This window comes from Pseudonaja textilis, chromosome 2, assembly GCF_049901715.1.
Source record: "Pseudonaja textilis isolate UNSWEBS1 chromosome 2, rPseTex1.2, whole genome shotgun sequence".
Taxonomy (NCBI): Eukaryota; Metazoa; Chordata; class Lepidosauria; order Squamata; family Elapidae; genus Pseudonaja; species Pseudonaja textilis.
Genome location: NC_141991.1, coordinates 223186129 through 223204766, shown reverse-complemented (window position 1 = coordinate 223204766; position 18638 = coordinate 223186129). Strand labels below are relative to the sequence as shown.

The window sequence follows — 18638 nt, the reverse complement described above, 5'->3', positions numbered from 1 at the left end:
GGAGATACCGTTATTCTTAAGATGCTCCAATATGCTGGACGTACGACAGGTAGAATTGAGGGAATCATTCTTACAACTTATCAGTTGACAAGGATTTTTATACTGTAGAAGGCAATATGCTGCTTCCACTCTTAGCCAAATGTAGGCACATTTATCCACAATAATATTCCATGTCTTAGAATAATGAAATTATCATGTAATAACATGCAGGTAGTCCTCAAGTTACAATCATAATGGAGGCTGCCCATTATGGTCGTAAGTAATTAAGCCAACAGAACAGTCATGAGTGAGAATACTAGAGTTATTAAAGAAACTCCCCATTGTTTAGTTTTGCTAAAAACAGGAAATGCAGGGCATAGAGACTCCAAACTGAAGATGTATTTGACCCCAGCTTTGGGGCCACCATGAACATTTCCTGCAAGGGTTACCTGTAATTTACAGTTAAAAATTCAGAATAATGATGGATTCTGTTTAATAAATCTATTATTTTTAAAGGCCATGGATTTTTTAAAATCTTTGGATTGTCATAAGTAAACAAGAATTCTAATGTTTAATTTTTTTTTGACAAAAAACACTCTTGAATGGAACATGATGAGAAAAAGAAGTGCAAAAACATGGTTTAAAAACAATTTAACAAAACCATTCTGTGCTAAAATGTAATTTATAATATATTATCATATCCTTGATTTTTCTTATTCCTCTTTTTATTTCTTTAAAGTTGGTTATTGGAGTAATGCAATATCCTTCACGTGGATCTTTAAACATATGTATTTGGAAACCTAGAGGTAAAAATATATATTCTACTATAAAAAAATATTGGTAAATTTTCCAGTAAAGGGTCTTCAAACTTGGCAAGTTTAAGACTTGTGGACTTCAACTCCCAGAATTCCTGAGCTAACATGATTGGAGAAATTGAAGTCCACAAGTTTTAAAGCTGCCAAGTCTGAGGACCCCTGCAGTAAGGCAAAACTGTAAGCACATTATCAAGAACATGATGCTGCTACCATGAAGGGGATGGGTGGTTTTTTTATGGGTCTGTACTTATGCTGCAATTTTTAATGTTGCAAGCTTCCTAGAGTCACCTATGTATGAGCTGGGTAGCCATATAAATTTGTTAAACAAACAAACATTCCAGTTTTCCCTTGACAATTCCAGATGACTTGGACTGGGAGGAGCTTGTTTACATTAGATACCGTGTTTCTCACAAAATAACGCCGTGCCTTATATTTTTTTGAGCCCCGAAAAAATGGCTAAGACATCTTTTCGGGGGTGAATTAATTTCTCTCCCCCCCCCCCACGCACCAGCGCCAATTCCAACAATAGCATCCGAGTCGCTCTCACTTTTCCCCCGTCCCCATAATAACAGGGGAAAAAAGATTTTGAGGTATCTTGGAGTGCCATGCGCTGCATTTTGGTTTAATCCTGAGCGGCTGGGTGGCCGTGAGAAGTGAGTGTCTCTGCTGCTGCTACCCTTGGTGCTCCAGCCTTGGGCTCTGCAAGTTTGCAAAAGTCCCGGTGCACAGCCCATTCCTGCATTCCAAGCGCCCAGGCTGAGCTGCAGCTGTCCCTCTCTCGCCAGTGCTGTCTCCAATAACAGCAGCAGCAGCGATGGGAACCGTGGAAGTTATGGAGGCGGCTCCCCCACCCGAGAAGCAGCTGAAATGCTTCCATGGTTCCGATCACTGCTGCCGCTGTTATTGGAGACGGTGCTGGCGAGGGACAGCTGCAGCTCAGCCTGGGCGCTTGGAATGCAGGAACAGGCTGTGCACTGGGACTTTTGCAAACTTGCAGAGCCCGATGCTGGAGCACCAAGGGTAGCAGCAGCAGAGACGCTCGCTCGACTCTTCTCACGCCCACCCAGCCGCTCAGGATTAAACCAAAATGCAACGCGCGGCACTCCCAGGTACTTCAAAATCTTTTTTTTCCCTGTTGTTATGGGGAGGGGGTAAAAGTGGGAGCAATTCAGATGCTGTTGTTGGAGACGGTGCTGGCGAGAGGCGCCAGCACTGGTGTGAACTGTAGAAGCTATGGAGGCCTGAGAAGCGGCGGAAACACTGCCAGACATCCATGCCGACACCGCCTGCCTGCTGACCCGGGTAAGGGAGGGGTAAGGCAGCCCTCCGTGCTCCACCATGGTGTTAGGAGCGACTGATGGTGAGGCGTAGCTGCCCGTGGGGCACTCCTAATAGCAAGTTCCCCCCGTCTTCCCCCCCAATTTTACATGTTTTGAACTAGGCCTAAATTTGCGGGGAGGGGCTTAATTTCATTTTATGCCTAGAAAACATGCTGGGTCTTCCTATTGGGGGCGGCCGTATTGTTGGAGAAACACGGTATTAACTCTGTGAGGTGCTCATGCTTACTGTTATTGCTCTTTGATCCCGCCCTATTGGGTACTCTGAAGCTGCAGTCCCTTAGCTATGAGCCTATTGCATTGTGTATCATTTGCTATGCAGATTTGGAAGATTCTCTAATATTCAACATGGCACATTTAAAAAGAAAAAAATATTGTCTAGTAGGGCTAAAGCAATTTAAAATCGTGGTGTTCTAACAGTTAGGCACTTTGAATGTTTTACTTAGTGCCCCTTTCAACTCACTAATACAGCAATTACTCTATAAAGTCTAATACTGAGCTAACAGGTGATTATTAATATTTTTTGTATTTCAGTCCTGAGAAACACTACCTCCTTATGCATCTCAAACAGGCAGTGACATTTTCATATAGTACTTAGCATAGTACAATCTATTCAGCCAAATCTGCACCCTGGATCCTAATGTAGGTTGCCTAATTTGGTATGAATTTACCCAGGTCTATCTTCTTCAGCAACCCATGGTTTAGTGCAATCTGTGAATCTTTCATGTATATGGTTCCGTCACAGAATTCTGCATAAATATGTGTTTACCCTAAATACATGCAATTAATATTTACGCATATAAATCTGAAGTATGGCATTTATAACTTTCCAGAATTTCTGATCTACAATTTCTGGTATCTATAACCATTAATACAAATGTGAGTACATTTCCAAATTATTCTTGACATAAACAGATCAAGTGTTTTAGCATGATAAAAATATGTATAAATCAGACAAGCAGACTTATCATTCAAAAAGCAGGATTTTAGAATACACTGTTTTATTAATGAAAAATAAACGTGGAATGTATTTAACAGTACAAATTATGAACATGAAAAAGCTAGACTTGAACAATAGAAGAGAAACTTCTTTTATCTTTTTAATTAACATTAATTCGGAAATGCATTTTACAACCTTGAAAATTATGATTTTCACCTGCTATCTGGCATGAAATATGTAATACAGATGGTCCTCTTCTTGATTTTCAACAGAGCTATATTTGCAAATAAATCTTTTTTTGCTTACAGCAGAGGCAGCTCTTCTCAGCAGAGCTGCTAAAGGGGAATGGTTTTTTTTTTTTTGATACAATAGCTTCAATGAATGGGGGTAGGATGAAGCACAAAGGCACTTTTTTTCTTCTTGTAGAGAATAAAATGCAGGCACAAGTCTTGATTAATTCTGCAAACAGATTTAGGTCTGCAGAGTAATTTTGCCCATATCAAATAAGGTCTAGATGATATTTTCATAAACTTCAAATTTGTACTGAATTCCATTCTCTTCCTGGATATCTACAGGGATACCTGTATAACTTGAGAGAGAAATAATATTTTAGTGGATAAATACTTTTTAAATTGAAAGTAACATGAAGTGTTATTTTTTACTCATACTGTATTGTTAAACCAAATATATTTCCTCAAGATTTACTTCAATAGAGATACATCAATGAAATGTTTTATATTGCTAGTATAAATACATGGAATTGATACAAGATATTTTTGTCGATATAATACTTACTTAGGTAGAAGTCTGTATTTTTTAAGATCAATTTCTGGGAAAAATGTATCACTTTCAAAGTCATGCATAATTCTTGTCACAAACAGTTGGTGATGGATTGGCCTCTCCATTGCTTCCTTTGAAAAGAGCAAGACATAGTGAATGAGTTTTAGTTATTTAGCAACATGAAAAATATTTGTTCCCTAAACATTAACACTATTCTGATAAAGCAGTTTTAATAGAATGTTTAGTTTAAAGAAAAATAAAATAAATGTTGGGCTTAAATAGCCAAAGAATAAAAAGGCTGAAGATGTGTTCCTAAAAACACAAGAATAAACTTGCTGGAATAGGAGAACTGCCTATCCTAGCATTAATTATGTAGTTGTATCTCTAAGTCACAACAGGACAGAAAAAAGACCCTTTGTTTATTACCAGCTCACTAATACAAGCATTTCCTCTATATGGCTGGGTCTTCAGAACATATTAGAGTACACTAAAGTGTAGTTGGCTAGTTTGTATTTCAGCATGGACGTTTAGGCAAATTGGTTAATTGAGAAAACAATGATTAAAGGAACCATGAGTTAGCATGTAGTGCAAACATGGGCAGGATGTGCATTAATATAAAGAAGAAAATGTTTTCATGACTCGGTAATATATCCTTGCAGACTGATATCCTATCAAGAATTTATTTTGTAGCATCATGTTGAAATATTAATGTGATATATACTGCAGGATGGTTCCTTGGAGTTCTCTGACCTTGGTTGTTTTCTTGCAGATGCTTTATAACCAAACTAGGTAACATCATCAGTGCTAGAAAACAAATGAGTCCAGAGAGTGCCAAGGAAACTTCATATCAATCTGGAGTTACAAATATACTCCTTTATTGTGATGTAAGTAAACCATTTTGAAACAATGTGTCCCTTGGTCAGTGATTTTCTTTAGCTTCTAGATGCAAAGGGAAACATTTCTTGTAAAATAGTATGAAAATTAGCAGATAATATAGTCTTATCTGTTAAGATCACTTTTCTGCTTTTCTTTCACTGAACACTTAATTTGAAGAAAATTCATTTAATGCATTATTAACCACAGCTTTGACAAATGCCAGTTCATGCAAATCTAATCCAATATTTTAAGTGTAAGCACTTACAGGGAACATGACTGCTCTAATTATAAATATGTTCAGGTAAAAAAGAAGAAACACATTTTCACTGGCTACTGTTCTATCATTTATGAGCCAAGAAAAAGTATCAAATAAGATTTGCCTAGGATCATACTATTCACTGATATTCTCATTAAATTCTTCTAAAACTGAGCAATACTATTACACTTTAATATACTGTACTTGATTGGTTTACAATAGTGGTGGGATTCAATTTTTTTTTACTACCTGTTCTGTGGGTGTGGCTTGGTGGGCGTGGCAAGGGAAGGATACTGTAAAATCTCCAGTCAGAGGTGGTATTTGCTGGTTCTCCGAACTACTCAAAATTTCCGCTACTGGTTCTCCAGAAGTGGTCAGAACCTGCTGAATACCACCTCTGGTTTACAATCTATGCAAATGCAGAAAATTTGCTTAATTCGATAATATATGGTAAGGCCATCTAACTGATAAATGCTATTAAAAATAAAAACAGCAGTAAGAATGCAACTTAGTTTGCATAACACAACTGAACAGGACTCATATCTTAGTTATTTACCTCAGCCATGTGTGCTACAGCAGGAGTCCCCAACTTTCAGTCAGTGGACCAGCCCTAGGTCGCAGCATGGCAAAAGCCAGGCCATGCAAACAAGTTAAGCCACATCTGCAGGATGCAGGCAGTACACAAAACCACGCCCCCTCTGGTCCACAGAAAAACCTTTCTCCATGGAACTGGCCACGTAAATGTGAATGTAAAAGAAGCTGTACCAGTGTTTGAAGACAATATGGCATGTATAAAAATGGCAACATGAGATCGCACGAGTAAACAGGTTGACATCAAATACTGTAATATTAGGGATGCTGTAAAGGAGAAACTGATAAGATTCCAGCAGTGTTCTACTGACCGTAATGTAGCTGATATGTTGCCAAAGCATGTATCCGTGGAAAAATATCAGGACTATGTTAAAGCATTTGGATTATCAGCTGTTCAGCTTTAAAAAGGAGGGGTGTTAAGATATTGATTTAATAGCTGACCAGCTGCTGTAAGGCTGATACAATGAGGATGAATCAGTATGGTTATTGCCGGTTTAAGACGGAGGATGGGTCCACAGGGTTTTATCACTTTAAGAAGCTGTATATATAAATGAGGCCATGAGAGGGCATACCTCTCTCTCTTTGTGTTCTGTCTCCATTGTAGTCCTCCATGCAGAGTAAAGAAGATTGATTACTTGCCAGGTATTTGCCTACCACGTATATGTATGTATATAGTTGTCTTATATATAAACCACTGTTAAAAGGCAAAGCCTGTGTGTGCTGTGTTTGCTCCTGGATTGTCTCACAATAATAGTTATGCTGCAAACACTGTTACACTTTTTTTATATATAATTAGATGAATTTTTGTACCAAAACTTTCCAATGACCGAGATCATTATGTAATGTTCATTATAGCCAAGTATTCATGACAGCAAACAGAATTTGCTATGAACTAATATATAATTTGTTACTGGACCACCATTAACATAATTTGAATTAATATTTCCATTATTGGATAACCAAATTATTCCATGCTATAATCATTCAAGTTATTATAAGGAGGAATAAAATATGAGAACAGCAATGACTCCTATATACTTGGTTCTCATGCAATAGATTATATCTATTCATATTTATTATAATTCTTATGTACAGTGTAAAAGAAACAGATTATAATATGTTCTAATTTCCCGCCAAATTAATCCACAGTCTAATAAGATACTACAAAGTTGCTACATTTCACCAGATGTTACATCTCCTTTTTTCATAATATAACTTCAAAATCTTAAAACATTTAGAAAAACAGCAAAATACACAACGTTCAACAATGTGATTCTATCAATGAGTTATACCCTAACCCTTTTCTTCATAGCTGTTCCAAAGTAATAACAAATCAACATATTCAAATATGTGCAAGATGATTATCAGTTATCACTTTAACACCAAGGATTCATTCCATGTGAGAACCTAACACAGAGTAAGGGCTGTTAGAGAAAAGAATAACGTTTCTCTTTAACATTTCAAGTAATTTTGTATAAATAATTAAGAAATTATTAGTAAGTCTTTAGTATTTTTACTTACAGATTAAAAACAGCATTCCCAGTGCAATATAAATTGTAAAGTAAATAAATAAATAATGTAAAGTAAATAAATAATTTACATGGGTAAGTTATAAAAGCTACATCTAGATATTGTTGGTACATAAATGCAAACAAGACAAAAACATTATATCTTGGTGTTGACTCAGATTAATAATTACAGCCATATTTGTTAAAATACGTATATGGGTCCCTATATCTAGGTTTTTGCTTTTTTGCTCAAATTTGTAACAGTTTTAGGATTCTATTCAGTGTGTAGTAAAGCTTGGTAAAAATGCTGTCTGCAATACAGCAGGGAGTAAACTACTTTGTCACAAAATACAAATCTGTCATGTGCTTGAGATTACATTAATTACATTAAAATATGTAGTCCTTTTGCAGGAAAAGGTCTAAAGCTATACTAAACAGAAAGAGAAAAATATGTTTTTTGGAGACTTAAATAAACACTGCTTTTTAGATGCAGAGTACATTATTTTATTAGCATGGGTAACAAAAGCCCTTCATTTCCCATTATTCACTAACTGATAAGTTAAATATCACATCTCTTGTTCTCCTTACAAATGAGTAACACTTTGCACAATGCATTAATCAAAATGAATCAGGTGATGTTCTCTCTTGACTAATTATTTGCCACTGACAACTGTTCATGAGTTTCTGCTCAGAAAAATCTGTTCAGTAGTTTTGAACCAGGTCATTTAAACCATTCGTTTTTTGCCTTTCTGCATATAAAATTTGTAAAGGTTGCACAAAAAGTATACGGATATTTTCACACCCTCAGTGAAATAGGTGGCACGGTAGTAAGTAGTACAATCTATATATTTTCAAGTCGTACTAAATGAAAAATCTAAATGATAATCCACATTGAAACTGTACATATGCATTTTCAACCCAAATAACATTTTATAGCTAGAAATCTAGAAATTGGTGAGATTATAATTAAATTAATGTAACGTGGCTGAAAATTTCTGCTGCAAACTAACCTGGCAATGGTTTTCCTAAACATTTTTTGCATTTTTATTAAATGAAAATGTTCAAAAGCAAATCTCTATTGAAAATTGGATTACATCAAATAAATATATTCATATCCATTACCAACAGATAATGAATATCCATGAGTAATTCATTTTTAATACTTCCCATTCATGACATAGAGCAGGCATAGACAACCCACAGCCCACAGCCCAAATGCAATCCTGAACAGTTAGTAATATGCCCCCACAAGATAGTAAACTTTTAACATTATGTGATTTTTAGTGATAATTATATATTTTATATGTGGCCCAAAATAATTCCTCTTTACTCAATGCAGTCCAGGCAAAACAAAAGGTTGGGCATACTCTATAGCAGGGGTCTCCAATCTTAGCAACTTTAAGACTTGCAGACTTCAACTCCCAGAATTCCTCAGCCAGCAAAGCTGGCTGTAGAATTCTGGCAGTTAAAGTCCACAAGTCTTAAAGCTGCCATGATTGGAGACTTCTGCTCTATAGTATAGAGGCTATTTTTCAGAAAGCCTACAGTAGTCTTCACTTAACAACAGTAATGGGGACTGGAATTTCCATCACAGTCACAAAGCACAATGTCATGTGATTGCATCCCTTAGTGGCAGCAATCCTGGCAGTCCCAGTTTCCTTCTCAAGCAAAGATGACAGGTCATTAAGCAAGGATCTCATACGTGTGGGATTTGAAATTTCCTGCTGGCTTCCAATAAGCAAAGTCAAAGGGAAAGCCACAAAAACTCACATATTCAAATCACAACAGACTTTTTCTTAGGTGGACTGTAAGTCGGCCATTGGACAATATTATCTGCTGGTGTTTGAAAACCATTTGAAACACACTTTAAGGCAAAATCAGTCATATTCACTTTGAGCTGGAGGGTGAAGAGAAAAAACCTTATACTGAGAGTATTTACACCAAGACAAATTCCTTGTGTGTCCAATCACACTTGGCCAATAAAGTATTCTATTCTATTCTATTCTATTCTATTCTATTCTATTCTATTCTATTCTATCTAAGATCACGTGGGATTCTTTTGAGCCTATGACTTTTGAGGAAATTAACATGGTCCTCTAAGGAATGAAATAATTTACAAATTACATCACTGTCCTTCTTGGATGGCATGTGCAGCCAGAGAGGGCATGATAGCATTGACATTGGTTTGCATAAATTTAAGCTTGGGTTTGGTCACATAATGACTCACTTAATGATTGAATTGCTTAGTGACCAAAATTCCAGTCATATTTGTGGTCATAAGTTGAGGAACATCTTTATCTTAGAAAATAGTTTTATTTTTTAAATATAATTTTAAATTTCTTTGGTGTTTCGTTATTTATTATTATTTATCCCAAATATACTTTTTTCAAAAGAAGCTTCCTCAGCTGAAGAACCTTCTTGGATGAGAGGTGAAACGTCTTCAAGGAAAAAATCAAAGTTCAGTTGTCTTTTGAAAAAGCACTTTGGGGACAACCATGACCTGGATTACTGAGAATCTCCATAGACATTTATTATAACTTATTTATTAAATTTATGTGCTGCCTGTTTCACTGCATTAGGCAGTTTACAACAATTAAAAAGGAAGAAAGGAAAAGGGCGTAAACAGAAATAAAATAATAGAATAAAATAAACAGTGAAAAAGAACATGTGAATACATCAATATGGTAATGAAAAGATGTATGGGCAGAGACTAGAAAGCAGGGAGGCGGAGTCTGCCATCAATCCAGCAGCCAGCTCCAGTATGGCATTCCTCCATCTGGTCTCCAGGCCAACCAGGTCTTACAGAAAGATAGGAGGATGGGGACAGACCTTACCTTGGAGGGCAAGAGGTTCCAAAGGGCTTTCGTTTTAGATTTAGTTTAGACATGAATATTTGAAAATATTTTATGAATCTCAGCGAAACTTTTAAGTATGTAAGAAAAATACAGTATATTTACAAGATATGTTTGACAGAAAACTTAAAAATATTAAGGACGCATATCAATGAACCATAAACAATATTCTGAGAATGCCAAGTTATGAACAAAATATTTAGAATCATATAACAATATTTTGTTACCAATTATATTATTTGTTAGATTAAGGATATGATATTCCAAACTAATAAAGGATTTGTAATAACTAGATTGCCATGGCGCAAAATGAAAAAAAGAAAAAAATAGAAAGAGTGGGCTCCTGACATCATTATATTTGATGACTTTCATGCACTTCACATAATTAAGGTAAATGACAGAATCAGTAAATAGAATTAGAATGTTTATAAAATGGAACAATTTATTGCAGGAATATTTTAATCAAATTGTAACATTGGATCAGTTGCAGTTTAAATTGTATTAATTTATTTTACTGGCTTTTATGTCCTTTACAATTCAATAATGATGATTTGATTATTTTTTTTGCATCACCATTATGAATTTTATTCAAACTGATTTAGCTTTATTAAGTTGAAAATGAAGATAAGGGAGAAAAAATCACATATTCTGTGAAACCTGAAAACTGTTATAAAACAACTAATGAATCCCCAAAAGTTCATCTCTGATTATTAGATTATTTAAAGATGTTCTGTGTTTAAATCATACCTTATATATTGAACTTCCTCCAACTATCCAAACCTTGTCTACCTTTCTTTTCATCTCTGGTGTTTCAAGATGATCTAGGGCTTCTTCCAGACTGTTAGCCAAGTAATGGGCTCCTTCAGGAACATCCCTTAAACACATGATACCAATGTTTTATTCTTGAGGTGTATCCAGTCAGAGCTGAAAGAGCTTCTTGGATGAGAAGTGAAATGACTTCAAAGGAAAACAGGAAAGTCCAGTTGCCTCTTGAAAAAGTACAATTTGCTCTCCCAATCAAACCAGCAGAGGGCACACCCATTTTCTACAATGCTATATTCCACAGTTCCCCAATCTTTCCAGCTTTGTGGACTGGTGGAAGGGATGCATGTGCACACTTGCCTGCTGTTTCCACGGCCCAGTTGCAAACAGCTCACAGCCCACTTGTGGCCTGCAGCCCAAGAGGTTGAAGATTCCTGCTCTACTCTACCCAGGGGTGGGATATGACAGGGTTAACTACCTGTTCGGGATTTACGAGCTTCCCTGCACGCTGTGAGCCACGCACAGAGATGCAGCCTTTGAAACAGCCCTCTTTTCCTGCTTTTTTTAACTGTAGCTGTGCCTCGTTTGGCAGCTGAAATTGAAAAATCAGGAAATAAAGATCAGGTAAGAGCCCGGGTGGGCAAAAACATCAGCAGACATAGAACCGGTTCTATGTCTGCTGCTCTTCAGAGCTACCAGTTCTACAGAGGTGGACAGAACCGGTAGAAACCCACCCCTGACTCTACCTATTCCCTACCTAAGTGACTGAGTTTTTGTTTTGTACTGCTTATCCCTGAAAGTTAGGCTGTATTCAATTTTAATGCAATAAAGTTAAAATATTAAAGCTTTAAAACAAGAGATAAATTAAACAAGCCAGTATAATCCTTCAAAATGCTTGGAAATATACATTAAATATAATAAACTCCTAAAATTGATAGCAATATCAACATTAATTAAACTTGAATTCCAAATTTCTTTATTTACAAATAGGCTGAATATTTTTAGGTCTAATATGTTGTTTTTGTGCCTTTGGCCTGAAATACATGCATTTATCTCAATCACGTATCTGCCTAGGAACCCTACTTGAATTACTGATTTCAGGAATAATTTAGAAGTTATAGTGAAGAGGATAGGCACTTTGATTTGGAATAGCAAGTAACTTAGTCATAAGAACCCACTGATATATTAGTATGGGGTTTCCCCATATTATACAAACTGTTATACAAAACTCAAAGACATAATATATGTATTCTTTTGGGGACTAAAAAACAATCTTAGTAAAATCCATATGCATTATTAATGGACTGAAATTAACATAAATTTACTAGGGATACAAATTAAAAAACCAAAGTTTTTTGCAATCTGCTCATAAAATCAACGATATGTGAAAATGGAATATCCATGAATATCTCACATTAAAATGAAAAGAAATTATTGCTGCTAAGCAACTCTGACAGAATGGCTGTTTGTATTTCTGAACAAGTAAACGATTGTTAATCAAATATAATTATTTAAAAGTTGGCGTGCGATCATGTTGACATCACTCTCAACAATCACTTTACTCATTGTAGCTGATTATAAGGAAATTAGCTACAATGATATTTGGAAAAAAATTCAACATTGGTACTTACTTCAGTTCTTTACTAAGTACTATATTAATTCTGTTTTTTAACGGACGATGTTTCTCAGGGATGGAGAACCAAGTCTTCCTACCCATTATGACCACATTTTGCTTTCCTGTAAAATGCAAATAAATTTAATGTGATTATGTAGTGACGCCTAGTGGTTATAGTGTGGTATTTTTTGTCAACCTTTTCAAGCAATATTGCTACACCTCAAACTTTGAAGAAAAGCTCTGGATATCAGTGACTCACTGCAAGTTCAATTAGAGAAGAAAATAAAATTTGGATGGCCTCTGATGAAGGAAGATTCCCTTTTGAAAAAAAGGATCTACTCAGTTGTGCATTTCTTCTGCGATTCCTGACGCATAACACAAAATATTAGGGGATTTGGATTGCAAATATATCAAGAAAATGTAAAGTTCTGTATGAAATAGCCATCTTTATACACTGCTCAAAAAAATAAAGGGAACACTTAAACAGCACAATGTAACTCCAAGTCAATCACACTTCTGTGAAATCAAAATGTCCACTTAGGTAGCAACACTGACAATCAATTTCACATGCTGTTGTACAAATAGAATATAGACAACAGGTGGAAAGCATAGGCAGTTAGCAAGACATCCCCAATAAAGGAGTGGTTCTGCAGGTGGTGACCACAGACCACTTCTCAGTTCCTATGCTTTCTGGCTGACGGTTTGGTCACTTTTGAATACTGGCGGTGCTTTCACTCTAGTGGTAGAATGAGATGGAGTCTACAACCCACACAAGTGGCTCAGGTGGTGCAGCTCATCCAGGATGGCACATCAATGTGAGCTGTGGCAAGAAGGTTTGCTGTGTCTGTCAGCATAGTGTCCAGAGCATGGAGGCACTACCAGGAGACAGGCCAGTACATCAGGAGATGTGGAGGAGTCTGTAGGAGGACAACAACCCAGCATCAGGACCGCTACCTCCACCTTTGTGCAAGGAGGGACAGGAGGAGCACTGCCAGAGCCCTGCAAAATGACCTCCAGTGGGCTACAAATGTGCACATGGCTGCTCAAACGGTCAGAAACAGACTCCATGAGGGTAGTATGAGGGCCCGATGTCCACAGGTAGGGGTTGTGCTTGCAGCCCAATACCGTGCAGGATGTTTGGCATTTGCCAGAGAACACCAAGATTGGCAAATTCGCCACTGGCGCCCTGTGCTCTCCACAGATGAAAGCAGGTTCACACTGAGCACATGTGACAGATGTGACAGGGTCTGTAGATGGTGTGGAGAACATTCTGCTGCCTGCAACATCCTCCAGCATGACCGGTTTGGCAGTGGGTCAGTAATGGTATGAGGTGGCATTTCTTTAGGGGGCCGCACAGCCCTCCATGTGCTCATAAGAGGTAGCCTGACTGCCATTAGGTACCGAGATGAGATCCTCTGACCCCTTGTGAGACCATATGCTGGTGCGGTTGGCCCTGGGTTCCTCCTAATGCACGACAATGCTAGATCTCATGTGACTGGAGTGTGTCAGCAGTTCCTGCAAGACAAAGGCATTGATGCTATGGACTGGCCCGCCCGTTCCCCAGACCTGAATCCAATTGAGCACATCTGGGACATCATGTCTCGCTCCATCCACCAACGCCACGTTGCACCACAGACTGTCCAGGAGTTGGGGGATGCTTTAGTCCAGGTGTGGGAGGAGATTCCTCAGGAGACCATCCGCCACCTCATCAGGAGCATGCCCAGGTGTTGTAGGGAGGTCATACAGGCACGTGGAGGCCACACACACTACTGAGCCTCATTTTGACTTGTTTTAAGGACATTACATCAAAGTTGGATCAGCCTGTAGTGTTGTTTTCCACTTTAATTTTTAGTGTAACTCCAAATCCAGACCTCCACAGGTTGCTAAATTTGATTTCCATTGATAATTTTTGTGTGATTTTGTTGTCAGCACATTCAACTATGTAATGAACAAAGTATTTAATAAGAATATTTCATTCATTCAGATCTAGGATGTCTTATTTTTGTGTTCCCTTTATTTTTTTGAGCAATGTATTTTATAGTCTATTTCCTGGACAATCGTTGGATTTTACAGTTTTCACTGATTTTGTTATGACACCATGGTGTTCTTTGTCTGTTGTGGGGATTTTTTCCTATTGGTTCTATTGGTTTTTATTGCTGCCACAAAATCCTTTACTGATTTGAAAATTATTTTGTTGTAAAATGGTGGAAGAGATATGTTCTTCCACCAGCCTCTCCCAATCTTCTTTCTCTTCTGATGCATCCCAGTCCCAGCTACGTTTCTCTTCTGTTCCTTCTCTCCAGTATATAAATTGGGACAAGTCTCTGCATGACTGATAGTTCTAATATCCTTTTATCACGTGGACTGAAGAATTGATCCTTACATTAATAAGGATAGAAATGGACACAAACTGCACTTAGCTGTGCAGCGCCCTAGTTGAAAGAATTACACAAGAACTAGGTATTTCCTTATTCTCTAGGTCATTTTATATGATTTTAAATAAATCACTCCACTAAACATCTGGAATTTTACTAACATACTTTGAAGGGTTGTGTTAAGGAACTACAAAGATGAAAATACAAAATGTTAATACTGCAAATTATGCTACTATGTAAAATAAATGACATTGCTACCCTAACTTGTTAAGGCTTTCTTATTAAGGCTGATTTCAACTGAACCAAGAACGTACTTCTACAATACATAAAACATTCTTCTCATTCAGTAGCCTGTGGGCTTCTGATAGGATCAATAATGTGCTTGGACCCTCAATGCAGATTTTAGAATGTTTTGATTCCGTTTCTTTCAAAACTGGGGATGGGAAATTATGATCCTTTTATGACTTGTGAACTTCCAATTCCCAGAATTCCTGAGCCAGTTGAAGTCCACAAGTCATAAAAGTGTCATAGTTGCCTACTTCTAGTCTAAACAATGACAGTCATCACCCAATCCAGGAAAAATTAGCCACTATTACCTTCTTCTTTAGTCGTCATTGTCATTTTCTGAAAATGCTTATATTCGTTCCTGTACAAAGCAAAAACACATTTTGTGATGATGTAACCTTCACGAGCACTCTCTAACATTACTCTCAAGATCTGGACACTTATTTGATTAAATGATGTGCCATGATTTAATCAAGCAAGTGTGTGTGTCCCCAGGATGCATGTCTAGACAATAGAAAAAGTCCATGAAATGTTAAGATCTAAACTCCCTTAATGTTCTTCGGTTCTACTCTTATATCAAGATATCAAACCACGAAGGAATAGTTATGCAGTTAATTCACACAGACCAATTTTAATTTTTACATCTGTCTCTACATTGCAGTTCTCTTATTTACAAAGTTCAGTTCTACTCCTTCAGACAATACAGGTAGTCCTCGACCTACAACAGTTCAGTTACCGTTCAAAATTACAACAGAACTGAAAAAAGTGACAACCATTTTGGAGCCTTGGTGGTGCAGTGGTTAGAGTGCAGTACTGCAAGCCACTCCTACTGAAATTTGGCAGATCAAGTCCCACCAGGCTCAAGGTTGACTCAGTCTTCCATCCTTCCGAGGTGGGTAAAATGAGGACTCAAATTGTTGGGGGCAATATGCTGACTCTGTAAACCGTTTTGAGAGGGCTGTAAAGCGGTATATAAGTCGAAGTGTTATTGCTATTTTCACACTTATGACCATTGCAGCATCTCCATAGTCACGTGATTTACATTCAGATGCCTGACAACAGATGTTTGCATTTATGACGGTTGCAGTGTCCCAGAGTCATATGATCTCCTTTTGTGACCTTCTGACAAGCAAGGTCAATGGGGAATCCAGATTCACTTAACAACCTTGCTACTAATTTAAGAACTGCAGTGGTTCACTTAATAAATGTGGTGAGAAGTCGTAAAATGGGACAAATACTTAACTTTCTCACTTAACAACATAAATTTTGGGCTCAATTGTGGTCGTAAGTTGAGGACTACCAATACATCCAGAGGGACAACACAGAAAAATATCCCCAGAAATGTGCCCTTTATTCCACTTAACGCAATCTGTAAGTTTGCTGTCCCAAAGGTCAGTGATCTTCTGAAATATTATTTAACTCTGGGCAATTTCTGTCTGAGGATGGGCGGGGAGACATTTTATCTCTTGCTTCAAGCTTTTGCCCAGTACTGGAGTATCGGGTAAGAGGATTTCAAGCATTTTCTAATTATTTGGCGGGCGACAAAATAATGCTGTTCGTTGAAAACCGCTTTAGATGAAAAGGGCCAGATGTCCCATATATCCAGCTTAGCGGTAGTACTGGTTAGGGACTGGCAGAGGGAAAATGAATTCAACAATAAACTATCGTTAAGAGCTCACTAAAGAAAAAACTTGCGCTAAAAATATTTGCTAACCTCTGGGTTAGGAAAAAAAACAAGTCTGATCGTATTAACTACAACTCCCAAGCTTACGCCTCACTCATTCAGAAAAATGCTTCAATGCAACTTCCAATGGAAGGCGAGCAAGCAATGCACACTGGGAGTTGTGGTTTTTCTCTTCGCGGTAAAGCGCGGGATGAAATAAAAGCCGGACAGTACCTGAGCGGGGGCCAAGGAAGCTTTCCGTCTTTTCCGATGCCCATATTGTTGCACACAGCAACGATCGAGTACAGAGACGCTACCATCGCTCTTTTTTCGCCGCAGGAACTCTGTATCGGCGAGTCCCTTTTCCCGCTAGATTTGTGAGCCAGCGAATCTACGGAGCATGCGCAGAGAGACCCGCCTCCTGCAAGGAGAGAAGGGCGGGGGGTCTTGGCAGCCGTAATGGCGGGGTCATTTTCGCTGACCGGCGAAGAAGTCGGAGAGCTTCGGTGACCTAACGACGCCCGCGCCTCGTCCGTTGCGGGAAGAAAGAGGCCGGGTAGTCTCCGGCAGACGAGTCCTCCTAGAGCTGCCCCGCCGACCTGCGCGGCTCGTCTCAAGCGGCTCATCGCAGGCCGGGGGCTACTTTCGTAATATTTCTGCTCCTGCACCGAGTCTGCGATGCTGCCTGGGCGAAGAAGGAGGCGGCCTAACCCCGGTGACCAGTCTCGGGACCAGCCCGTGTTAAGCAAATTCTTCCCGCCGGTGGCATCTTTGCAAAGCAGCGGCTCCGCTGAGGAGGTGAAAAAACACTTTCTAACGCCTGACGCCACTGCTCAGCATGCGGCGAAGGTGGTATCATCCCGGATGGTGGTGAAGGCGAAGCGGGGTCCCCGTTCGTTAAAACTCCCGCGTTGACCCTCTTGCTGTTTTGTGGCCCTCTTAATGCACCGTGATCGGGTTGGGTAATTTTGGCGGTAATTCCCCTCCCCCCCCATCCCGTTTTAGCCTTAACCCGCTGAGCCTGGATTGCCCTCTTCAATGGTTATTAGAAGCAAGGCTGTAGTAGTAGTTGCAGAACTGCTAATCCTACTTGGGAAGCTTTCTCTTCAAAGTTATATGCCCCTTTTTTATATAAAAATAAAGTAAGTCTGGGACCTTTGCATTCTGCTCTTTTGACACCAAGAGCACCCAACAAAGTTGGTTTGGCCGCAGCTTCATGGTAAATGGAGTCAGACCAGTTACAATATACTGAAATTTCATTATGGTAGTTAAAAAGGACACGTCAAAGCAGGAGTATAAAGAGAACACGCCGAACCCCAAATAGTACTTACAAAAGTATGAATAAGCACCCTGTTTGCTTCCTCCCCATCACAGCAGCATTGGGCTTAGGACACCCAGGAATCTCCCTTCTGTTCAGTCATTCAAAGTACAGGTAGTTGTCAACTTATGACCACAATTGACCCCAAAAATTATGTTAAGTGAGAAATGTGTTAAGTGAGTTTTGCCCCATCTTATGGACTTTTCTTGCCACATTTATTAAGTGAATCACTGCAGTTGTTAAATTAGTCACAAGGTGTTAAGGAATCTTGTTTCCCCATTGACTTTTGTCAGAAGGTCACAAAAGGGGACCACATGATCCTGGAACACTGCAACCGTTATAAATGTGAATCAGTTGTCAAGCATCCAAATGTAAATCATGTGACCATGGGGATGCTACAATGGTCTTAAGTGTGAAAAATGGTCATAACTCACTTTTTTCAATGCCATTGTAACTTTGAATGCTGATTCAAATAGTTCCTTTTTCTTATGTATGAGAGAAAACATATAAATCTCAACATCATTCCACTAGAACCAGTGGTGGGATTCAATTTTTTTTACGGCCGGTTCTGTGGTCATGGCTTGGTGGGCGTGGCAGGGGAAGGATACTGTAAAATCTCCAGTCAGAGGTGGTATTTGCCGGTTCTCTGAACTACTCAAAATTTCTGCTACTGGTTCTCCAGAACC

General features: G+C 38.4%; 3 protein-coding genes and 1 long non-coding RNA gene across 5 annotated transcripts in view; 2 read left to right on the top strand and 2 right to left on the bottom strand.

Annotated features, from left to right (window-relative positions):
- The window catches only part of OCLN (occludin), a 389915-nt gene that overhangs the window by 168583 nt on the left and 202694 nt on the right, over positions 1–18638 (bottom strand). The window lies entirely within an intron of this gene.
- On the top strand, positions 1803–4690 carry LOC148127382 (uncharacterized). Its single transcript, XR_015742281.1, has 3 exons — positions 1803–1903; positions 2965–3010; positions 4621–4690. It is a non-coding gene; the product is annotated as an uncharacterized LOC148127382 (long non-coding RNA).
- Positions 3102–17260, bottom strand: DHFR (dihydrofolate reductase). Its single transcript, XM_026718568.2, has 6 exons — positions 16869–17260; positions 15283–15332; positions 12328–12433; positions 10682–10808; positions 3867–3982; positions 3102–3660 (listed from the first exon to the last, which is right to left on the bottom strand). The coding sequence occupies exons 1-6, from the start codon at positions 17258–17260 to the stop codon at positions 3582–3584; spliced, it is 870 nt and encodes a 289-aa protein (XP_026574353.2). The 3' UTR covers positions 3102–3581.
- MSH3 (mutS homolog 3) overlaps positions 17046–18638 on the top strand; it is a 47211-nt gene continuing 45618 nt past the window's right edge. The window contains exon 1 of one of the 2 annotated variants that reach the window (XM_087927119.1): positions 17046–17432. In XM_087927119.1, coding sequence (XP_087783245.1) covers positions 17313–17432 — 120 coding nt within the window. In that variant the 5' untranslated portion in view covers positions 17046–17312. The remainder of the gene's footprint in view (positions 17433–18638) is intronic. The other variant, XM_087927120.1, reaches the window with a different exon arrangement.

Excerpts from the sequence above, each read along its gene's own strand:
- DHFR (XM_026718568.2), bottom strand. The coding sequence starts at position 17,260 with ATGAGCCGCTTGAGACGAGCCGCGCAGGTCGGCGGGGCAGCTCTAGGA. Across the intron at positions 12,434-15,282 it reads AATGACGACTAAAGAAGAAG|GAAAGCAAAATGTGGTCATA; the intron begins GTAATAGTGGCT and ends TGCATTTTACAG. Across the intron at positions 3,661-3,866 it reads AAATACAGACTTCTACCTAA|TTATACAGGTATCCCTGTAG; the intron begins GTAAGTATTATA and ends TTCTCTCTCAAG.